Source organism: Eschscholzia californica, unplaced genomic scaffold (assembly GCF_041429995.1).
Source record: "Eschscholzia californica isolate CP2 unplaced genomic scaffold, dmEscCali1.0.p SCAF_3, whole genome shotgun sequence".
Lineage (NCBI taxonomy): Eukaryota > Viridiplantae > Streptophyta > Magnoliopsida > Ranunculales > Papaveraceae > Eschscholzia > Eschscholzia californica.
Genome location: NW_028238420.1, coordinates 30,638,161 through 30,659,737, shown reverse-complemented (window position 1 = coordinate 30,659,737; position 21,577 = coordinate 30,638,161). Strand labels below are relative to the sequence as shown.

The 21,577-nt window shown below is 37.7% G+C and overlaps 2 protein-coding genes and 1 pseudogene across 3 annotated transcripts; all 3 read right to left on the bottom strand.

Annotated features, from left to right (window-relative positions):
- Positions 1-2,880: 2,880 nt before the first annotated feature.
- Positions 2,881-20,465, bottom strand: LOC147549478 (uncharacterized). The gene is made up of 11 exons (XM_086667210.1): positions 20,236-20,465; positions 12,307-12,433; positions 11,183-11,276; positions 5,463-5,727; positions 5,299-5,359; positions 4,899-4,981; positions 4,012-4,187; positions 3,836-3,922; positions 3,515-3,640; positions 3,259-3,414; positions 2,881-3,133 (listed from the first exon to the last, which is right to left on the bottom strand). The coding sequence occupies exons 7-11, from the start codon at positions 4,051-4,053 to the stop codon at positions 3,110-3,112; spliced, it is 435 nt and encodes a 144-aa protein (XP_086523336.1). The 5' UTR covers positions 4,054-4,187; positions 4,899-4,981; positions 5,299-5,359; positions 5,463-5,727; positions 11,183-11,276; positions 12,307-12,433; positions 20,236-20,465; the 3' UTR covers positions 2,881-3,109.
- On the bottom strand, positions 9,341-11,165 carry LOC147549480 (uncharacterized; annotated as a pseudogene). Its single transcript, XR_015237199.1, has one exon. The product of XR_015237199.1 is annotated as an uncharacterized LOC147549480 (transcript).
- On the bottom strand, positions 18,125-19,495 carry LOC147549479 (uncharacterized). Its single transcript, XM_086667209.1, has one exon. It carries the CDS (start codon positions 19,125-19,127, stop codon positions 18,150-18,152), a length of 978 nt encoding a protein of 325 aa, XP_086523335.1. The 5' UTR covers positions 19,128-19,495; the 3' UTR covers positions 18,125-18,149.
- Positions 20,466-21,577: the final 1,112 nt, after the last annotated feature.

Below are 21,577 nucleotides of genomic sequence, written 5' to 3'. Positions count from 1 at the left end.
ACACATCGTACACTTGCACAAATTTCAACATTAATGTGACAATTAAAGAGTTTGGAAAGATGTGGATTATATGGAACAACATTCCTGTTATCAACCAAGTGTCCCCTAACTGAGAAAACACGTCCATCATTACGTCGTCGATACGTTGGGTATCCATCTTCAGCAAGTGTGGTTGTATGAACAAAACTTCTAGGATATCCTTTCGAGCATTTTCCGTCGATCATACATGGGGACGTGACCCTTTGTTGACCACAAGGACCGTGAACCATACAATTTTTAACTGTCTCAAAAAGCAGTGGGTCCTCATCTTCAGAAAGAAATTCAGCTGAAACGAAACAATCAATTTGATCAGCTTTGTGAATTTTGTCTGATTGTTATAGGAATATGAGGGCGTGCATATGGGGTAATCCACGCTTTTGAAACTCAATTGTGAATACATGGGTAACAACTTTACCGAAGATAGAATCTTTTTGAATTGAATGCATTAACTTTTTCCTTTTTAGTTCAAAACACGAGTAACCAAATCAGAACGATTAACGACAGTTTGATTCGGTAACAGAGCAAAAGTTATCTCTGGCCATTTGGGGTTAGCTGTCATTGTAATAAATATATCTGGACGATGATAGTAACGTGTGATTGCCATAGAGTCTTGGTATATTTGAAACAAATTTCTACTGCTCTCTGTAAATGAAGAAGGCAAAATGAACCTACGACGCACTTGGTCAGGACGTATCCCATCAGCAGATATATCGGTAAGACCATTGTAAAGCTCTGACCGCAATCGAGCCTGATTTTGCCTAATATAAGTTAGACGATTTTGTTCGGTTGAGGCCCAAGCATCCACCAAAAACTCTTGAAATAAGTTGCATGCCTTTAATATAGTTGAATATTCATTGGGGCATTGGAATAAACGGTAACTATAAATTTGCATCTGTGTTAGTCGTATTTTACTTATCCGGTTATTCTTCGTATCCCATTACTTTAATTCTGGATCCCATCCTAGCTCTCCATACAGGAATAGTAAAATATAATGTAACGGCAAGTAGGCTGGGTGACATTCAGATATCCTCAATAATTCTCTTGAACCTTTCAAGTGCAGGACAATATATATCTCTTGAAGTTGTTGATTCTGTACCATCTCCAGGCATTAGAATTGCTATCTCATTTGATGTAGGTAAATTATAAATTCTTCTATCAGTTTCCGGGTTGTAATGTAGAAAAACCGGTAAATGCTTATTAGAAGGATTGAGATGGGATAGAACTGCACGAGCTTGTTTATATATTGGGTAAAAGACATTATACTGTAGTAAAGTATCTTGAATGATTTTGAGAACTCTAATGTCCAACTCTACATTTCTGCTGCGTCGAATTCGTAAAGCGTAAGAAGGATCATAGATATAAAGTTGTGCGTAGGATGGTTCTGTCCCGTCCTCAGGTAATAGTGATCCAGTCCTATGATGCAACTCTCCATGAACCGCCGAATATGGGTTCGAAAGGATGTTGATAATGAGTCAATTCCATCGTATAAAGATTTTAAAGGCAATGGTGGTTCATTCAGTGGTGGAAGACGAATTTTCCCTTGCAAACAACATGTCCCAAATAAAGGACATGTGGAAGAAGACTTTTGCAATATCTCATCAATCCAGTGAAGTGCGTGACAATCACGACATATGAATTCCATTAATCCAAGGTAATGACGATCGACTGAAACAGTAGAGCCGTAATTTGTTTGGGAAGATGAAGGAGAGGTTGGTTGTGGAAGGGCATTACATTCTTCTATAAACATAGATTCAGATTGTGGAGGTTGTTCGGGCTGGAGAGAATGTACTCTTGCCCGCTTAGATGCACGCATAGCATGACTTGATGAGGTTGCCGCTATTAAATATTAAACGTAACATTAGACATCAGAAGATAATTAATATACTAGATATTGAAGTTGAGAACATGTACATGGGGGAAAAGTAATGGTAAATAACCCCAATACCTCATTAAAAAAGTTTGTAGTTGTTTTGAAGGTTGTACGTTAGGGATGTTTATTGGTTTACCTAATCTTAAACTCCGTCAAGGTATGTATAAGGTGTTTCTTTATAAAAAGTTGGTTATCCCTACATCTTGGATGTTTAAAAATTGTTTCAATATTTTCATCAATTAATCCACAACTATATGTATAAATTTTGGGCATGGAAACCCATTATATTTGAATGTGCGTAATAATATGAATGGACAGAGATGTTTTTGTTTGAGGTTAGGTGTAAAGTAAAGAAGGAGGTAAATAACTATGGACTAAATAGAATCAGTTACTGACATACATTAGTAGATATTTTCGGTGATATTCCCTATTCTATTATGGTTAGACGTTTCATTTCCCGACTTCTAGGTTGTCCAATGCAGTGGGTCTAGGTTGATGTGGAAGAAATTAAGTACTTGAGTTACAAATACATGAATGTTGGGAAATAGTGTAAAAGTTGAAATTTAAAGCATATTACCTCATCAGTACATTGAAAAGTTGTTGGAGGTGAAGGTAGTATAGGGATATTGCCTCTAGTTTGACATACATCAGTATGAACTTCATACGTCTTTCCCTTACCTTGTTGTTGAGTACGTTCGCGTGCACGACGCAAGCGTCGTGCTATAACCTGATCCTAGTGGGAAAGTAAGTAACAATTGATATTTTAGAAGATAATTAGTGTATTAGATATTGAATTTTAAGGACAAGTACAATGCAAAAAAGTAATGGTAAACAAATTCAAATACATAGTCGGTGGTAGTTCGATGTGAAGGTTGTATGTTTGGGGTGTCACTTGGTTCAACTATTCTCAAACTCCTTGAAGGTGCATTTTGAAAAAAGTTGATTAGTCCATCACCTTGGACATTTAGAAATATTAAAATATTTTCATTAATGAATCCAAATATATTGTACGAACTTCGGTGAGAAAGAATGAATAAATCTAAATGTATTTAATAATATGAAGGGATGAAGAAGTTTAACTTTTTAGGTTTGGTAGAATTGGAAAGTAAATAACGGGGTTAAATTATGATAGACTAAACAGAACCAGTTAAGAACATACATTTGTAGGTACTGTCGTTGATGTTTCATTTCCTCCTTGGGTTAGACGTTCTTTTGCAAATGTGTCTGTTGTCCAATACAGCGGTTGTAGGTGGATGTTACGAAATTTAAGTACTTAACAGGAAAACATGCATATTGTAGATTATAAAATTTAAAAATCAGTGTAATGGTGGAAAGGTAAAGGAAATTACCTCAGTAATACATTCAACAGTAGTTGCAGCTAAAGGTTGTATGGGGACGTCACCTTTAGTTTGACATGCATTAGGTTGAATTTCCAGCGGGCTTTCCTTATCTTGGCGTTGAGTACGTTCGCGTGCACGATGCAAACGTTGTGCTATAACACGATTCTATTGGTGAAGCAAGTAACCGTTGATGTTGTAGAAGAAATTTAGTGCAGAGATATCTAAGTTAGGAAGATGTACAATGCGAAAAGTAATGGTAACCAACCTCATAAACAAAGCTGGTGGTTGTTTGATGTGAAGGTTGTATGAATGGAATATCTCTTGGTTCACCTATTCTCAAACTTCGTGAAGGTACATAGTTTAAAAAGTTGATCATCCCCTCATCTTGGACCTTTATAAATTTGTTTAATATTTTCATCAATTAATCGAAATATATATTGTGTAAATTTTGTACAGGAATGGGCAAAAAATTCAAATGTACTTAATAATATGAAGGGATTGAGATGTTTTACTTTTTAGGTTGGCTGCAAAGTATAAAAAGGGGTTAAAATTAGGATGGAATAAAGAGAATGAGGTAGTGACATACATTAGTAGGTAGAGCCGGCGATTTTCCCTTTTCTGCTGGTGTTAGAGGTTCCCTTCCCCGACGTGTACGTTGGGTAGTACAACGGTTCTAGGTGAATGGTGCAAAAATTACGGACTCAAATGGAAATACATGAATGTTGGAGATTATTCATTGTAATGGTATGTAAGGTAAATTACCTCAGTAATACATTCAATAATGAGTGGAGGTGAACCTTGCATGGGGACGTCGCCTTGAGAGGGAAGGGAAAATACCTGAGTAATACTTGCATGTGTTTGAATTTCCAACGCCTTTCCCTTATCTGGCGTTGAGTACGTTCTCGTGCACGACGTAAACGTTGTGCTATAACACGATTCTGGTGGGTTGTTTGAAAGAAAAAAAGAATGATGTAAGAGGTTCCATATACTATAGTTAGGAAATCATCTAAAAAGATAAAGTTTTTGAAATAAAACGAATATTCAGTGTTAGAAAATGTTTTAATATTTAGTCAACTTTCATTTAATTGAGGTGTCTCAATGGTGGGTGTGAAGTTGGGGTCTATTTCTGATGGTTGTGGGGGTGGGGATGTGGACATCTGCTTCTGTGGTTGCAATCCTAAACAATAGTATATGAATAATACTATATCCTGCAGATGTGAAGATATAATTGTGTTGTAAATTTTGTAATGGTTGTGTATCTAGCTTTCAGACCTGTTTAATTCCCTTTCATTTATATGTTTTATCTACGGAAGTAAAACCAGAATAGATAACAATCTTGTAATAATTAAAATAAAACTGTGGAAAGAGAAAAGAACACCGTTCAATGGATAGGAAGATAACCTAGTTGGTTTGTTGATGAAAAAATTTAATGAATTTTAAAATTATGTTTGATGATGATGAAGACAATATTCTAATGTAACGTAAACCACATCCTTTTCTTTTATTTATAAAGTACAGAAGTTGGTTTTGTGCAGAAGCTACGGACTGAAAATGTTGCCTCTTATTAATAGCTAAGTAGTTACCCGGGAACGAGTAAAGTAATAGAAGATGGGAAAATGTAAAAAAGAAGTGTTATGCAATGTTCTCACCTTATATAAGATTGCCAGAACATGAGTGCATTGAGATCGTCAAGAGGGTAAAAACTACACACCACAACAAATGATAAAGCTAGCTGAATCCCTCAATCAATAAAAGTGAGTAAACGACAACAGTTAGAGAACAACTGAAGCGAACAACTACAGTTAATGTGTTGTAATGCTTTATAGAGCAACAATTTTACTCGTGATATTGTAAGAAACGTGTAAACTTCTTCATGAATAAAAGTTTAGTCGATGAAATGCAGTCGTTAACTGATATGAGAAGAATTTTAGTAGAAGTCCATGATACATTCAGCAAAAGTGCACCAGAAAATAAATGAGAAGATGAAGTAAGAAAAATCGACCGTATCCCACATCGTAAATGATATGCGGAAGGGTTGTTCTATATTACCTGAAAACGCCTCTTTTACTTGTGGATGCTTACATTTATGAGGGTGAACCAGCAAGGACAGCTACAAAGTCCAAGCAATACAAACAAGCAAATAAACATCTTTAACCTAAATATGAATAGACTCGTAAACTCATGATGAAGAATTTTTGCCATGTGAAGCGTACCTTTCTGTATTGTGTCTTCAATTGTTCTGGTGATGAATCGAAAGGTAGTTTAACAAAATTAAGCGCAATTGGGCAACCCAGTAGTAGATGCCAGTTAGGATGGTGATGTGGCCTCCGATGGCCAATCCGAATGTGACAGCTGGATTTACATGACCGCCTGAGATATTGGCGGCTATGGACACAGTCACAAACAATGCTAAGGCATGTGCCACGGAAATGGCGACTAAACCAGCAGGATCTAATGCTCCACCGGATGTGAGCTTACCTGCAAAAAAGTATTTACATAGATATTGTTCGCAGTAGTTTGACAAAAAAGATGGGACTAGTCTCTTACTCCCAAAGAATGAAGAAGCTCGGCACTCTCGTGATGTCCCTGTTTGTGGGTTTAATTGAGGCATAAGAGGTCATATGTTTAAACAAAATAGAAATTTTTGATGAAAAACCCAATTTTTGGGACCTAATCCTAAAAAAAACCCAACCCGGAATAGTAACTAATATAAAACCCAAATATTATTTCATATCAAACCCAAATACGGATCCATATGTGCCATATCTCACAAAAACGCATCTCCAAGACATCTTATATTTCCATAATTCCTCATTTACCCTCTTACATATACTTCACCAAATATTTCCACTCCCTCTCTATCAAATCAGTTATTGGTTTTCTCTCTCTAAAAAATTTTCATCTTTATCTCTCTACATTTCACTCTTTCTCTATTTGGAATCAGAGACTTATCTTTTTCCTCTCCATTCATCTCTCTTCATCGTGTTCATTCCTCTTCATATCACCATCTTCTTTCGTTTTTAAGAAAACCATAACTTGTTTGACGAAAACATTCATCATCTTTTTCGTTTTCACACTTCTAAAGCTTCATCTTCTTCGTTTTAAGACTTCCAAAGCTTCATCTTCTTCGTTTTCAGACCTTCAAAAGCTTCATCTTTTTTTGGGTTGTCTTTATCTTAATATCTGTGACATCCAAAAAGATCGAGATTCATCATCTTCTAGCTCTAAACTTCTCTATTTTATCATCTTCTTCACCCAAAAGTACAGGTAATGTTTGTATTTCTTTTGTTTTTCTCGTATAGATTTGTAGATCTACTTATTTGAAGCTCCATTAATGAGGTTGTTCTTGGTGCTTTTTTTATCTTATAAGGTTCAATCTTGTAACACCTATTTTCTATATATATCAAATTAGGTGGAAATAACAAAACTCTAGGTCAATTTGAGGTTGGGCCTAATATGAAGAGTAAGTTAGTGTGGGCTTGAGCATCATAAAATAGAAGTGGGTTAGAAGGAAAACTAGGGTTGCTTGAGTTAATTATATAAAAAGGGGTCTAGAGCTCTTTTTGTGGATCTAGAACAAAACTTAGAGAGAGAAAGAGAAATGGTATTCTTTGGAGAAGATTTTGATGAGTAAGTTGAAGAAATCTATGTATTGTTTATGTTATGGTTAGTATATCTTCTTAATCTTCAACAAGCCACTCTTAGTGAATGAAGAATGGATAAAGACGAAAAGAGGTAGAGATGGAGTTCTCCAGAGAGAGAAAGAGGCATGATTGAATATGATTTAGATATTAGTTCTATCTTGAATTCCAAAAAATATCTATATAGGACAATATTTTGATCGAACTTCAAAATTATATCTGGATTGATTGGTAACGAGTCTAGGTGTCCAGCTTATATGGTTGGAATGGTCTGTTTGTCTAATTTCTAGTGGTTCAAACGGTGAGTTAATTGGAGTTCTAAGCGAGGAGTTACAATAGTTTTCGTACGAGGTGTCAGAGCAGTCCCTACTACATTTCTGTCTAGATTAAAAGTAAATCTGGTATTGATTGATAATGAATCTCGGTGCGTATCTTATATGGTTGGAAAGGGCTGTTTGTCTACTTTCTTTTTGTTCAAACGGTTGGTTAATTGGAGTTCCGAGCGAGAAGTTATAATAGTTTTCGTACGTAGTGTCACAACAGTCCTTACTGTATTTGGGTCTAGATTAAAATTAGATCTGGTGTTCATTGGTAATGAATATCGGTGCATATCTTATATGGTTGGAAAGGTGTGTTTGTCTACTTTCTAGTTATTCAGACGGTGAGTTAATTAAAGTTTCAAGCGAGGAGTTATAATAGCTTTTGTACTAGGTGTCGATACAATCTCCAATGGCGAATTGATTGAGATAATTCACATGGTTTCTATTCTTTAAGCAATGTATTTCTTAGGTATATGATACCTTATATTGGTGAGTCTATATTTGTTAACTTTTATTGTTATTTGTTTGTTTGAGGTTGTGATCCACGTGAAGATCTATCATGAGCATCATCCATTTTGACTTGCCTTTTGTTGTTGGCTTCAATGGTTTAGTGAACTTGTTTGTAATTCTTTATTAGAGCCAATGTTTGTGGTGTGATGCTATTATGATTGTATGATGTTATTATGTGTGTGATGCGATGGATGTGATGGAGGGTTGAATGAGTTTATGTGGTTGGTTCGACCCTCTCTACCGGAGGTGATGTAGGTATGGAGCGTATGGGGTCGGCGCTAACACAATGGATGACCTTGTGGACCACACTCTCATTCGACTTATGTTTGTTGTATGATGCTATTGTGTGTGTGATGGAGGGTTGTATGAGTTTATGTGGTTGGTTCGACCCTCTCTACCAGGTGATGTAGGTATGGAGCGTATGGGGTCGGCGCTAACACAATGGTTGACCTTGTGGACCACACTCTCATTCGACTTATGTTTGTTGTATGATGTTATTGTGTGTGTGATGGAGGGTTGTATGAGTTTATGTGGTTGGTTCGACCCTCTCTACCGGAGGTGATGTAGGTATGGAGCGTATGGGATCGGCGCTAACACAATGGATGACCTTGTGGACCACACTCTCATTCAACTTATGTGTGTTGTATGATGCTATTATGTGTGATGTGATGGAGTTGATAGAAGGTTGTATGAGTTTATGTGGTTGGTTCGACCCTCTCTACCGGATGCGATCTAGGTATGGAGCGTATGGGGTCGGCGCTAACATAATGGATGACCTTGTGGACCACACTCTCATTCAACGTGGACACCAATTTGTCATATCATTCGACGAGAGTTGGATGATTGTGTCTTTTGGCATAATGTTTTGTCGACTTAATTGTCAAGTTAGGATTCTATGAAGGTCTATCTTGGTGAATTGTGTGATCTTTTTATATCTATTGAAAAAGAGAAAGAATATTATCACGAGAGTTAATATTGGATTAGAATACAAGGACGTTGAAAGCCTAATAACCAAAAACATAAATTACTAATTTCTACATGCGTGTGGTAAATCTCGTTGTATCATGTTAGTTGTCACGTTAAATTTCAGATAACACCAATAATGAATATGAATGAAATACTTTCTTGATTGGGGATTGAGCTTGCCTACCCGAGACTTAGGTTTAAGGAAATCTACTGCAGTTGGGGTTTTAACCCAGCTATTTTGTTTTTTCAGGTATTGATTGTGCACTCATGGTAGGCGTCGCTCGTGGATCCAGTTTGAAGGTCTTAAATCTTCGATTTCAAGGCGGTTGTCTTGAGATTTGGGATTTGGGGTGCTACAAATCTTCTTATAAAGTTTATGGGTTTTATTTCCACACTATATAATTTCAAAAACAATAGTGTGAGAAAGCTTTACAAACATTTTTCAAAAGAATCAAAAAGTACAATTTCAGATCTATTTTTCGGGTTCTCTCTTTAGAATTACGTTTTTTTTGCATATGTTGGTTTTTAACAGACAAATTGACTGGTGCATTAAACATTTTAAAATATGTTTTTAAACGATGTTAAAACAGCGAGCACACTAAAAAATGCTTTAGTTTTTTTTTTTTTTTATAGATGTTACCATCATAAATCAGGTTTTGTTTTTTACAGAAATCGATTGGTGTTTTAAACACTTTTACGTATGTTTTGAGCACTTGTAAATATTTTTCGAAATTTTTTGTAGTGTTGTTAACATAATGCTTAATTTTAAATATTTCGTCTTTTACATTTTTCGACATTTGTAAACATTTACAAATTAGTCATGTGCATTCTCAGAAATATCTTGTGCAATTATGTCTTTCCCGTAGGCATATAATTCTGTGTTGATTCTTGTGCATTTTTCTTTGTTATACAGACGAAATCATGTTTTCGTGAGTATTTTTTGTCGTGTTATAAACATAAATCATAATCCTTAAATAGTTATTTGTTATACCGACACAAACACATCAATTAGAACATTGTATCTTGTGTTATTTGTTATACAAGCAAATTCGTAAAAACAGTGGATGACCAGGGGGATAATATAATCTGAGAGAATGATAAATAGGGTGTCGTGACAGAACCCACCCGGATAGAATGATAAAGATGGAACCGGATAGAGTACCTGCTACTTCTCAAAATAATGATATGTGAATCATGTCGAACCCAATTGTAGTTGCCATTTCTTTCGTATGTCTCCAACATTGATTAGAATGTTTGCATATATATGTTGTTTATTTGTCTTAGAAACTCTTCTTTTTGTATATGAATTTTATACCAAGAACAATATTTTGAAACAGAATGTTTCCATATGTTGTGTAGATGTTTGAAACAGAATCCCAAATGTCTTCAACATAACTGTAAATGTCTCAAAAAACCCCCAAAATGGCCTTTTGTAGTTATTAATGACATTTACTTGTTCATGGACCAACAGAGGACAATCTCTAGTGGAGTGGTCCATGTTATCACAAACATCACAAACAACTATACGAGCTTCCGGTGCTCTAACAACATTAACCTTTTGCACCTTTAAGGCCTCCACCTGTTTAGTCAAATTGGCTAACTTTGCATGCACATCATCACTTTCATTTAAAAGGTACATCCCTCCCCTTGAGCTCATTTGAGCCTTGGATTTACTTCGATCATTTGTATCGGATATGTTCCAACTTTGGGCATTTTCCGCCAAGTGGTCGAAATAATCCCAAGCACCCTCGGGATCTTTACTCATAAATTTCCCATTACACATCATTTCTACAAGTTGTCTTTGGGTGGAGGATAGACCATCATAAAAGAAATTGATAACCCTCCACACCTCATAACCGTGATGTGGGCAAGAATTTATGAGCTCTTTGAATCTTTCCCAACACTCATAAAACGACTCATGCTCCTTTTGTGAAAAGTTCATGATGCTCCGTCTCAATGTGTTCGTTTTATGAGTGGGAAAAAATCTCTTAAGAAAGTGTGTGGTCATCTCTTTCCAACTCCCTATTGATCTAGGGCGTAGAGAATGAAGCCATTGCTTAGCTCTTTCCTTTAATGAAAAAAGGAAATAGCTTAAGCTTAACGATGTCCTCGGGCACTCCATCGAGTCGGAGTGTCGAGCAGACCTCGTCATATTCCTTCAGATGAAGGTAAGGGCTTTCAGACTCTAAGCCATGGAACTTAGGGAGTAAGTTAATGACACCATGCTTAATCTCAAAGTTGCCAACATGCATAGGAAGGACAATGCAAGATGGTTGACTAGTTCGGTCGGGTTGCAAGTAATCTCTCAAGCTCCTCATAGGAGGGTTCATCTCATGACCCTCACTACCATGTGTGCTCTCTTGGTCCTCCATAGTGTCCGACCGATGATTGTTGTGGTCAGACTCAGACGTGCTACCAAGCTTTATGTTCCTCTCTAAACGATTATGACTATTCCTAATCCAACTATTCATGCACAAAAAGATAGAACTTCGTTACCCCCTTTTGTTGTTTGATTTTGAAGTCGGGTTTCCACTTTTCTCCGAAATCCCCAAACTTCTTCCTTTCGATCTCTTTTTGTTATTTTGTTTTTCTCACAAACATAAAGCAAACAAAACTAATTAGAATCTAGGATAAAAGAAAATAATACTTATATCTAAGCTACACGTTGCTATCCCCGGCAGCGGGGCCAAAAACTTGATGCACCCGAAAAGGTTGCAAACCCAAGCGGAGGTATCAAGTAGTACCCGGTAAAACCGGGGTCGATCCACGAGACGGCAAGTGTAACTACAATACAAGCTAAAGAGGATTATAGTGACTAAAACCTAAATCGCAACAAGTAATAGGAATTTTTGTATGAAAGGATGACTAACGAAGAAAAACAGAAACAAATAAAGTAAAGAGGGGGGTTTTAATTAGGCATTGACCAAAAAGAAATAGAAGAGAAATACGTAAACTTGAACTATTAACTAAAGATTCTCGGGAGACTAGGGTTTTATTCTAAATATGAGAGAGGTTAAGGATTCGGGAATCCATCGAGATATATTTGCGTAGATGCTTGTTTGGGTCGATTCTCAAGTTTGAGTCTTCTCGACTCTAAATTAGATGCTCTAAGTGCTAGATATACCTAATGGTCATAACTAGTCAAAGGGTCATCATATTCCATTAACATCGAGTCTAGATCGGAAAGATCGATTAACAAGTAACTATATGACATATGCTTGACATAAGACATGAAACAAGTTTAACCGATTAACCTAACATGATAGAGATATCAAACATAATAATCTAATCAAACAAACACATACATAAACATATCAAGATTTCATCCCTAGACCTCAACAAATTGATTAGCTACTCATGGTCAAACAAATATTGAGATTCAAGGTTAAAGAAGAAACCACACACATGATTTTATAATTTGAAATACTAAGAATCACAAATGAGTTGACAAAAGTAACTTAACACAAGTTAATATGCTTTTGGAGTTGTTGAATAAGATAAAGAACAAGTGAAAAGAATGGAAGAACAAGGGAGAAAATGGAAGAGGTTTTGGGTTTTCCCAGCTGAAATTCGATTAACACTGCAGCCAAACAAACCCTAGTCCAACTAGATTTTCTCACCACTTCTCCTGTCCAAACAGCTCCAATCCTCACTTCAATTCTCAGCCACAGACCAACTTCAAATCCAGCCAAAACCGCCCTTCAAAAACTCATATCTACTTCTTAAATCTCACCCAAAACAGCCACACTAAACTACCCCTTTCAATACCAAAACAGCTTTCAAAATCTTCCACAAAACCGTCAAAACCACCACCAAATACCAGCCTTCGAAACAACCCAGCCAGATAATCAAAACCGCCACCACCAAATCCTCCCAATATCCGTCCCTGGTTTCTCTATGTAGCCGTTCTTTTCTTCCTTCTCTCAGAATTGCCTCCCTAGAACCCTCAAAACCTCCTTGTTAAAAATCGTGTCCCCTCCATCAGTCTTCTCCTCTCATTTTTGTTTCCAAGACAAAAACCTAAGTCCCTTGCCTTGGGTGTTTGACTTGGGCCAAATAGGGGTGCTCATAAAACTTATCTTTCTTCCTCTTTCTTGGGCTCTTGGGGCTTGGAATTTTGGCTGTTGCTTCTCGTTAAGAAAGTAAAGTGGGTGCCCTCATCATTCTCTACATCTTCTAACTTTTAGCAAAGACCGAAATATCTATCGACTTCTTTCTATCACCACTTTTTCATCCGAACTCCGATTCGATTCTTGTCTTCACCGTTGGACTCATCGTTGGCTCTAGTTTTCATTGGTCCACTGACTTTTACACAAATTTACTGAATCACCCCTGGTCCAAATGACCAATTCGCCCTTCAAGTGCCTTTCTTCCATTTTTATCAGTTTTTCTTGTTCAACTGCATAGATAGTACCTAATCAAAAGAAGTTTATAACTAATCAAAATAAAAGTATAAAATAGACTAACTCATTTAAATTAAGTGACATAAATGTGGTGAATTCACACCACATCAACATCCCCAAACTTAAAATTTGCTAGTCCTCGAGCAAACGAACAAAACAAAACAATAAAGTAAAATCCTAACTCACTTTCGGAGGAATCCCGGTTGCATTTAGCGTATGCAACAAGCCGTTAAACCCCTATGTTACCCCTAGTGGACGAGTTTTGTCTCGTGAGGGTTTCTAGTGAATACACCCACAAAGTTCTAGATTTCTAAAAGACATAAGAGTCCAACTATCGATGCAAATAAGGTGATGATCAACAACTGAGAGACTTAAGTATGCCAAACATATGAATCAAACCAATAAACACAAAAACATGCTAAGAGTCTCCTCACTAATAGTTTTATACTCAAATGCAAGTGTCCGATCATCATAAGTATCATCCAAGTCTAAAGTAACAAAACCTTGTTTCCTATCATAGCACATTTCGCCTCGACTTTGGCCTCACGGTTATACGCTCTTAAACATGAAATCACTCAAAAACGAATCATAATGGTTTACTCTCATGTGTGAGCATGGAATAAAGTAAACTCAACACATACAAAAATTAAATGAGGATATCAAGTTCTAAAACGAAATGATCTCTTAGGAATGGAAATAACCACTAACGGAATGGGGAAGCTCACTCGCCCTTCTCACCCACTCTACCTTCTAATAATGTCTCCTAAAGGTAAACGGATACAAGTGATGGAATGGAAGATGTTTGAAATCCCGAGAATGTCGACGCCTTCAATGATAAAAGAACACTCAAACAACCTTTAAACTGGACTTCTTGCATTGAATACTTTATTTTCCACAACAGTCAAAACACTTAAAAGTTCACATGAACTTTTGCACAAAAACAACTTCCTTTCTTTTTCCTTTTTCTTTTTTTCTTTTTTTACACACATAACCAAACACCAAAACAAAAATACAAACTAGTATTCTCAACAAATCACTTTTACTTTCACACTTTGCTTTCACATTCTTTCTTCTTTACTTTTCATGCCTTCATTCTCGGGAGTAGTATGATGAATGGATGGTGGAGTATCCGTTTCCCTAAAGTTGACACCATTATCGGGTTTCGTGGACTACAAGAGTAAGGTTTATTCGCTATCCTGATGTCACTCCTAGTGGCTAAGGAAGTTGAGCTCATGAGATCGTCTAAGCTCAATTGAAAGTTGCGAAGTTGAGTAGCTCTTCATTCTACTCGGAGTTAGCGCGGAAGAGTACACTCAAAAGCAATAGAAAGGCTCAGATATCTCACATGGGTTGAAGTCTCCACTAATGACTATTTTAGGTCACTTAGAAGTGTTCCTTCTTCCTTAAGATGCTACTCACATGATAAGACACCAACACCAAAGGACATAACATTCATGAAAAGACTAAGAGCATGCATAAGATTTATCAAGAAAGAACCACATGTATCAACATACTTAAAAATACCACTAGAGTCATACCAAATCTACCCAAAAATTTTCAAATTTGGTCAATTTGTTGAACCCTCTTGTCTTTTGAAATCTAAGGTCATGATGTCATGCAACTAAACGGTCGTATCCCCATCCCCAAACTTAAAACTAACATTGTCCTCAATGTTCTAAGCATATACTCACCAAAAGATAAGAGGTACAATAAGTTAAAAAGAAGAGTGGAAGGATATTACCATAGCCGACGGAGTTAAAAATTGATACTACCAAGACTTATGTAATCGAGTTCCAAGTTGATGATAAGCCCATCGCCATCCCCAAACTTGGAACGAACCACGTCCCAAAAGTATACAAAGTGAGAAACACTCCTAACACATCAATATAAAACATAAGAATGAAGCATAAACATGACCATATAAAAATGACCACTCACGCGGGATCACTCGATTGCATGAGAACACGAGTTTTGTCTCGTGGAGGGTTTCCAGAGATGATACCCACAAACATCGACTCCGAGAGGTCTGACTATGAGAGGGGGGTCAACCCTGATGTACAGGATTGACCAACATGAGAGGGAGATTGATCCTGGTACACCGGATCAACCAATGGGGTAGTCTCAACTTCCGGGTCTTCAAGGTCCAAAAATGGCTTTAACCGTTGGCCATTCACTTTAAAAGAATTGCCATCTTTGGGATCCTCGATCTCAACGGTACCGTAAGGGAACACGGTCTTCACAATATATGGGCCAGTCCAACGAGACTTGTGTTTACCGGGAAATAAATGGAGCCTAGAGTTATAGAGAAGAACTTTGTCTAAAGGTTCAAAGGTCTTCCTAAGAATTCGTTTATCATGAAAGGCCTTCATTCTACTCTTATAAATCTTGGCACTTGTGTAAGCCTCATTCCTAATCTCCTCAAGCTCATTAAGATCAAGCTTCCTCTTTGCTCCCGCTTTGTCTAAGTCAAAGTTGAGTCGTTTTATGGCCCAATATGCCTTATGTTCCAACTCTACTGGCAGATGACATGCCTTGCCAAACACAAGGCGGAAAGGGGACATTCCTAAAGGGGTCTTAAAAGCTGTCTTATATGCCCACAAAGCATCGACTAGTCTTAAGGACCAATCTTTGCGATTTGGGTTTACCGTCTTATGCAAAATACGCTTTATCTCCCTATTAGACACTTCCACTTGCCCGCTTGTCTGAGGGTGATAGGGGTGGCCACTTTATGCGTTATTCCATATGTCCGCATCAATCTTTCAAATGGTTTATTCCAAAGTGACTACCTCCATCACTAATAATAGCCCTAGGGGTGCCAAATCGAGCAAAAATGTGTTCTTTCAAGAACTTTATGACCACCCTATGACTATTATCCTTGCATGGGGCTGCTTCTATCCACTTAGATACATAATCAACTGCAACTAAGATATACACATAACCAAAAGAAGAAGAGAAAGGGCCCATAAAGTCAATACCCCAAACATCAAATAACTTAACAATCAATATAGGGTTAAGGGGCATCATGTCTCTACGGGTCATGCATCCTACTCTTTGGCATCTATCACATGCTTTGCAAAATTGATATGCATCCTTAAAAATTGAAGGCCAATAAAAACCACATTGCAAGATCTTAAAGGCAGTCTTCTTACCAGACAAGTGACCTCCACATGCCTCAGAATGACAAAACTTAAGTATACCTTTTTGCTCCCAGTCTGGGACACATCGTCTGATAATCTGATCAGGGCAATACTTAAACAACAACGGGTCATCCCAAATGAAGTTTCGCACCTCGACAAAGAATTTCTTCTTGTCCTGAGCACTCCACTGAGAAGGCACATGTCCTACAGCAAAGTAGTTAGCAATATCTGCATACCAAGGACACTGTGAAGCTAAAGAGACCTCAAACAACTGCTCATCTGGAAATGTCTCGGTCACTGGTATAGCCTCTATAGTGCTATGGGTAACAAGCCTAGACAAATAATCAGCTACCACATTTTCAGACCCCTTCTTATCTTTTATCTCTAAATCGAACTCTTGCAAAAGAAGAATCCATCTAATCAATCGTGGCTTAGCATCTTTCTTGGATAAAAGATATTTCAGGGCCGCATGTTCTGTGTATACAACAACTTTAGATCCTACCAAGTATGACCTAAACTTGTCTAATGCGAAAACAACTGATAACAACTCGTTCTCCGTGGTGGAGTAGTTGAGTTGTGCCTCGTTAAGAGTTTTACTCGCATAATAGATGACACATGGTAGCTTGTCTTTTCTCTGGCCTAAAACAACACCAAGGGCATAGTCACTGGCATCGCACATCACCTCGAACGGTAAAGACCAATCAGGTGGTTGAATAATCGGTGCCGTGGTCAACAAGGTCTTAAGAGTATCAAAGGCCTTCATACATTCAGCACCAAATATAAATCTTTCTCTTTAGACAAAAGAGCACATAAAGGCCTAGATATCTTGCTAAAGTCCTTGATGAATCGTCTATAGAACCCTGCATGTCCTAGAAATGACCTAATGTCTTTCACACTCTTAGGTATAGGCAAGTGCGAAATCAATTATATTTTGGCACGGTCAACTTCTAGTCCACTAGATGACACCACATGACCTAACACAATTCCCTTTGAGACCATAAAATGACATTTCTCCCAATTCAATACAAGATTCATTTCAATGCAACGATTCAACACACATTTCAAATTATGCAAACACACATCGAAAGAATCACTAAAGAGAGAAAAGTCATTCATAAATACCTCTAGGTAATGGCCCACCATATCAGAAAAGATACTCAACATGAGTCTTTGAAACGTCGCAGGGGCATTGCATAACCCAAATGGCATACGCCGATATGCAAACGTTCCAAAGGGACATGTAAAAGTAGTCTTTTCTTGATCTCGCTCATCAATCTCAATCTGGTTGTACCCCGAATATCCATCTAGAAAGCAGTAATAAGGATGACTGCCAAGTTTCTCAAGGATCTGGTCGATGAACGGTAAGGGGAAATGGTCCTTCCTCGTCATCGAATTCAACTTCCGATAGTCGATACACACTCTCCATCCCGTGACTTTCCTAGTTGGGATTAGTTCATTGGCCTCGTTTTTGACTACGATAATTCCAGACTTTTTAGGTACAACTTGATTCAGACTCACCCATTTGCTATCAGAGATGGGATAGATGATCCCGACCTCTAATAGCTTGAGGACTTCTGCCTCCACAACCTCTTTCATGTGGGGGTTCAACCTTCGTTGACCCTCACGTAAAGGTTTGGCATCATCCTCAAGATGGATTCTATAGGTACACATAGTGGGGCTAATCCCTTTTAGGTCGGCAATAGTCCAACCTAGGGCCCCTTTGTGATCTCTCAAGACCTCCAATAGACTATATTCTTGTGAATTGGTTAGTTGTGATGAGATAATAACCGGAAATGATGGCTCTTGGCCCAAATATGAATATTTCAATTCACTCGGTAAGGGCTTCAAATCAAGTCTTGGAAACTCTATTGAAGACGGTTGTGGTTTAGGCTCATTGATTGGAAGTGACTCAAATCTAACCTTTCACATCTCCGTGTCCAATAAAGGTGCCGAATCCATGAGAGAGTTCATTTCCGATATAGTTATCTCATCATCAAACGTAAAGCAATTCATAAGACTAGTCTCTAATGGATCTTGGGTACCTAAAGAAAGGCCTCCCTGAACAAAAGACTCAATCATGTGCAACTCCTGAACATCAGACTCATCATAATCAACATCAAACTCATCATAATCAGAAATAGGATGCTTGCAAGAATTGAAAATGTTAACCATAAGAGTCATATTACCAAATGAGAGTTTCATAGCACCACTCCTACAATCAATTAAAGCCCGTGATATTGCAAGGAAAGGTTTACCTAAAATGACTGGAATTTGAGATTCACCATTCATCACTGGTTTTGTGTCCAAGATAAAGAAGTCTACTGGAAAATAGAACCATTTTACTTGGACCAAAACATCCTCAACCACCCCTCTCAGCATCTTAATCGAGCGATCGGCAAATTGTAAAACTACTTTGGTGGGTTTTATTTCACCTAAGCCCAATTGCTCATAGACCGAATAAGGTAGAAGATTAACGCTCGCACCTAAATCAAGGAGTGCCTGCTTAATGTGAGTCGCCCCTATAGTGCATGAAATAGTAGGGGATCCAGGGTCCTTATATTTAGGTGGGAGGTTCTCCTTAATGATGGCACTCACATTCTTAGCCAAGAAAGCTCTAGACTTCACATGATGTTTCCTCTTCATAGTGCAAAGATCCTTCAAGAATTTTGCATAAGCAGGAATTTGCTTAATTGCATCCAAGAGAGGAATGTTGATCTTAACTTGCTTAAAGATCTCAAGGATATCACTATTATCTTTCATTGGTTGAGTAGAGACCAATCTCTCAGGGAAAGGCACACTAGGCGTAAGAATGTGGTTAGGCCTTGAGGTTTTGTCGGATGCCTTGTATTGACCACTACTACACTCAGATTGGTTAGGCTCCTCAGGTTCAATAACCCTCATAGGATCATCTTATCCAATCGTTTTGCCATTTCTGAGAGTAGTAACTGCCTTAACATGTGCAACCCTAGGGTCGGATGTATTACCCTCACCGTCTCCCCTAGGGTTTTCTTGAGTTTGAGAAGGTAGTTTGCCTTTCTCATCCACACTTAACCTTGCCTCAATTCTAACCATACTCTCTCGAAGGCCTTGCAACATTTGCTCATGATTCTGAAGCATTACATGGATTGGATCCTTAAGGTTCCTCCGTGGAGGTGGTACATAAGCATTGCTTGATGAGGGACCTTGATGATTATGCACATCATTTGCAGTGGGACCATTCTTCCAACTCAAGTTGGGATGGTTCTTCCAACCCGGGTTATAAGTGTCATAATAAGGCGAGCTAAATGGCCTTTTGTAGTTATTCATGACATTTGCTTGTTGATGGACCAATAGAGGACAATTTCTAGTGGAGTGGTCCATGCTATCACAAACATCACAAACAACTATACGAGCGTCCGGTGCTCTAACAACATTAACCTTTTGCACCTTTAAGGCCTCCACCTGTTTAGTCAAATTGGCTAACTTTGCATGCACATCATCACGTACATCCCTCCCCTTGAGCTCGTTTGAGCCTTGGATTTACTTCGATCATTTGTATCGGATATGTCCCAACTTTGGGCATTTTCCGCCAAGTGGTCGAAATAATCTCAAGCATCCTCGGGATCTTTACTCATAAATTCCCCATTACACATCATTTCTACAAGTTGTCTTTGGGTGCAGGAAACCCTCCACAAGTTAATACAAGGGAGTAACTTAACACAAATGAGTTGACAAAAGTAACTTAACACAAGTTAATATGCTTTTGGAGTTGTTAAATAAGATAAAGAACAAGTGAAAAGAATGGAAGAACAAGGGAGAAAATGGAAGAGGTTTTGGGTTTTCCCAGCTGAAATTCGATTAACACTGCAGCCAAACAAACCCTAGTCCAACTTGATTTGCTCACCACTTCTTTTGTCCAAACAGCTCCAATCCTCACTTCAATTCTCAGCCACAGACCAACTTCAAATCAAGCCAAAACCGCCCTTCAGAAACCCAAATCTACTTCTTAAATCTCACCAAAAACAACCACATTAAACTACCCCTTTGAATACCAAAACAGCCTTCAATATCTTCCACAAAACCGTCAAAACCACCACCAAATACCAGCCTTCGAAACAACCCAGCCAGATAATCAAAATCGCCACCACCAAATCCTCCCAATATCCGTCCCTGGTTTCTCTATGTAGCCGTTCTTTTCTTCCTTCTCTCAGAATCGCCTCCTAAGAACCCTCAAAACCTCCTTGTTAAAAATCGTGTCCCCTCCATCAGTCTTCTCCTCTCATTTTTGTTTCCAAGACAAAAACCTAGGTCCCTTGCCTTGGTTGTTTGACTTGGGCCAAATAGGGGTGCTCATAAAACTTATCTTTCTTCCTCTTTCTTGGGCTCTTGGGGCTTGGAATTTGGGCTGTTGCTTCTCTTTAAGAAATTAAAGTGGGTGCCCTCATCATTCTCTACATCTTCTAACTTTTAGCAAAGACCGAAATATCCATCGACTTCTTTCTATCACCACTTTTTCATCTGAACTCCGATTCGATTCTCGTCTTCACCATTGGACTCATCGTTGGCTCTACTTTTCATTGGTCCACTGACTTTTACACAAATTTACTGAATCACCTCTGGTCCAAATGACCAATTCGCCCTTCAAGCGACTTTCTTCCATTTTTATTCGTTTTTCTTGTTCAACTCCATAGATAGTACCTAATCAAAAGAAGTTTATAACTAATCAAAATAAAACTATAAAATAGACTAACTCATTTAAATTAAGTGACATAAATGTGGTGAATTCACACCACATCAAAGAACAAAAGATTTTTACCAAGTGAAACACCCAAAAATCACCAACAATACCCTAAATGTTTGAAACAAAATCCCAAATGTCTTCAACATAACTGTAAATGTCTCAAAAAACAACCAAAATGCTTAACGAAGAACAATAGCTTTTTTACCAAGTAAAACACCCAAAAATCACCAACACTACCCAAAATGTTTGAAACAGAATCCCAAATGTCTTCAACATAACTGTAAATGTCTCCAAAACTCCCCAAAATGCTCAACGAAGAACAATAGTTTTTTTTACCAAGTAAAACAACCAAAAATCATCAACAAACCCCTAAATGTTTGAAACAAAACCAAAATGTATTCAACATAACTTAAATTTTTTTCTCAAAATTTCCAAAATGGTTACGAAGAACAAAAGTTTTTTTTACTAAGTAAAACACCCACAAATCACCAACAAAACCTTGAATGTTTGAAACAGAATCCCAAATGTCTTCAACATAACTGTAAATGTCTCAAAAAACCCTCAAAATGCTTAATGAAGAACAATATTTTTTTTACCAAGTAAAACCCCCAAAAATCATCAACAACCCCCT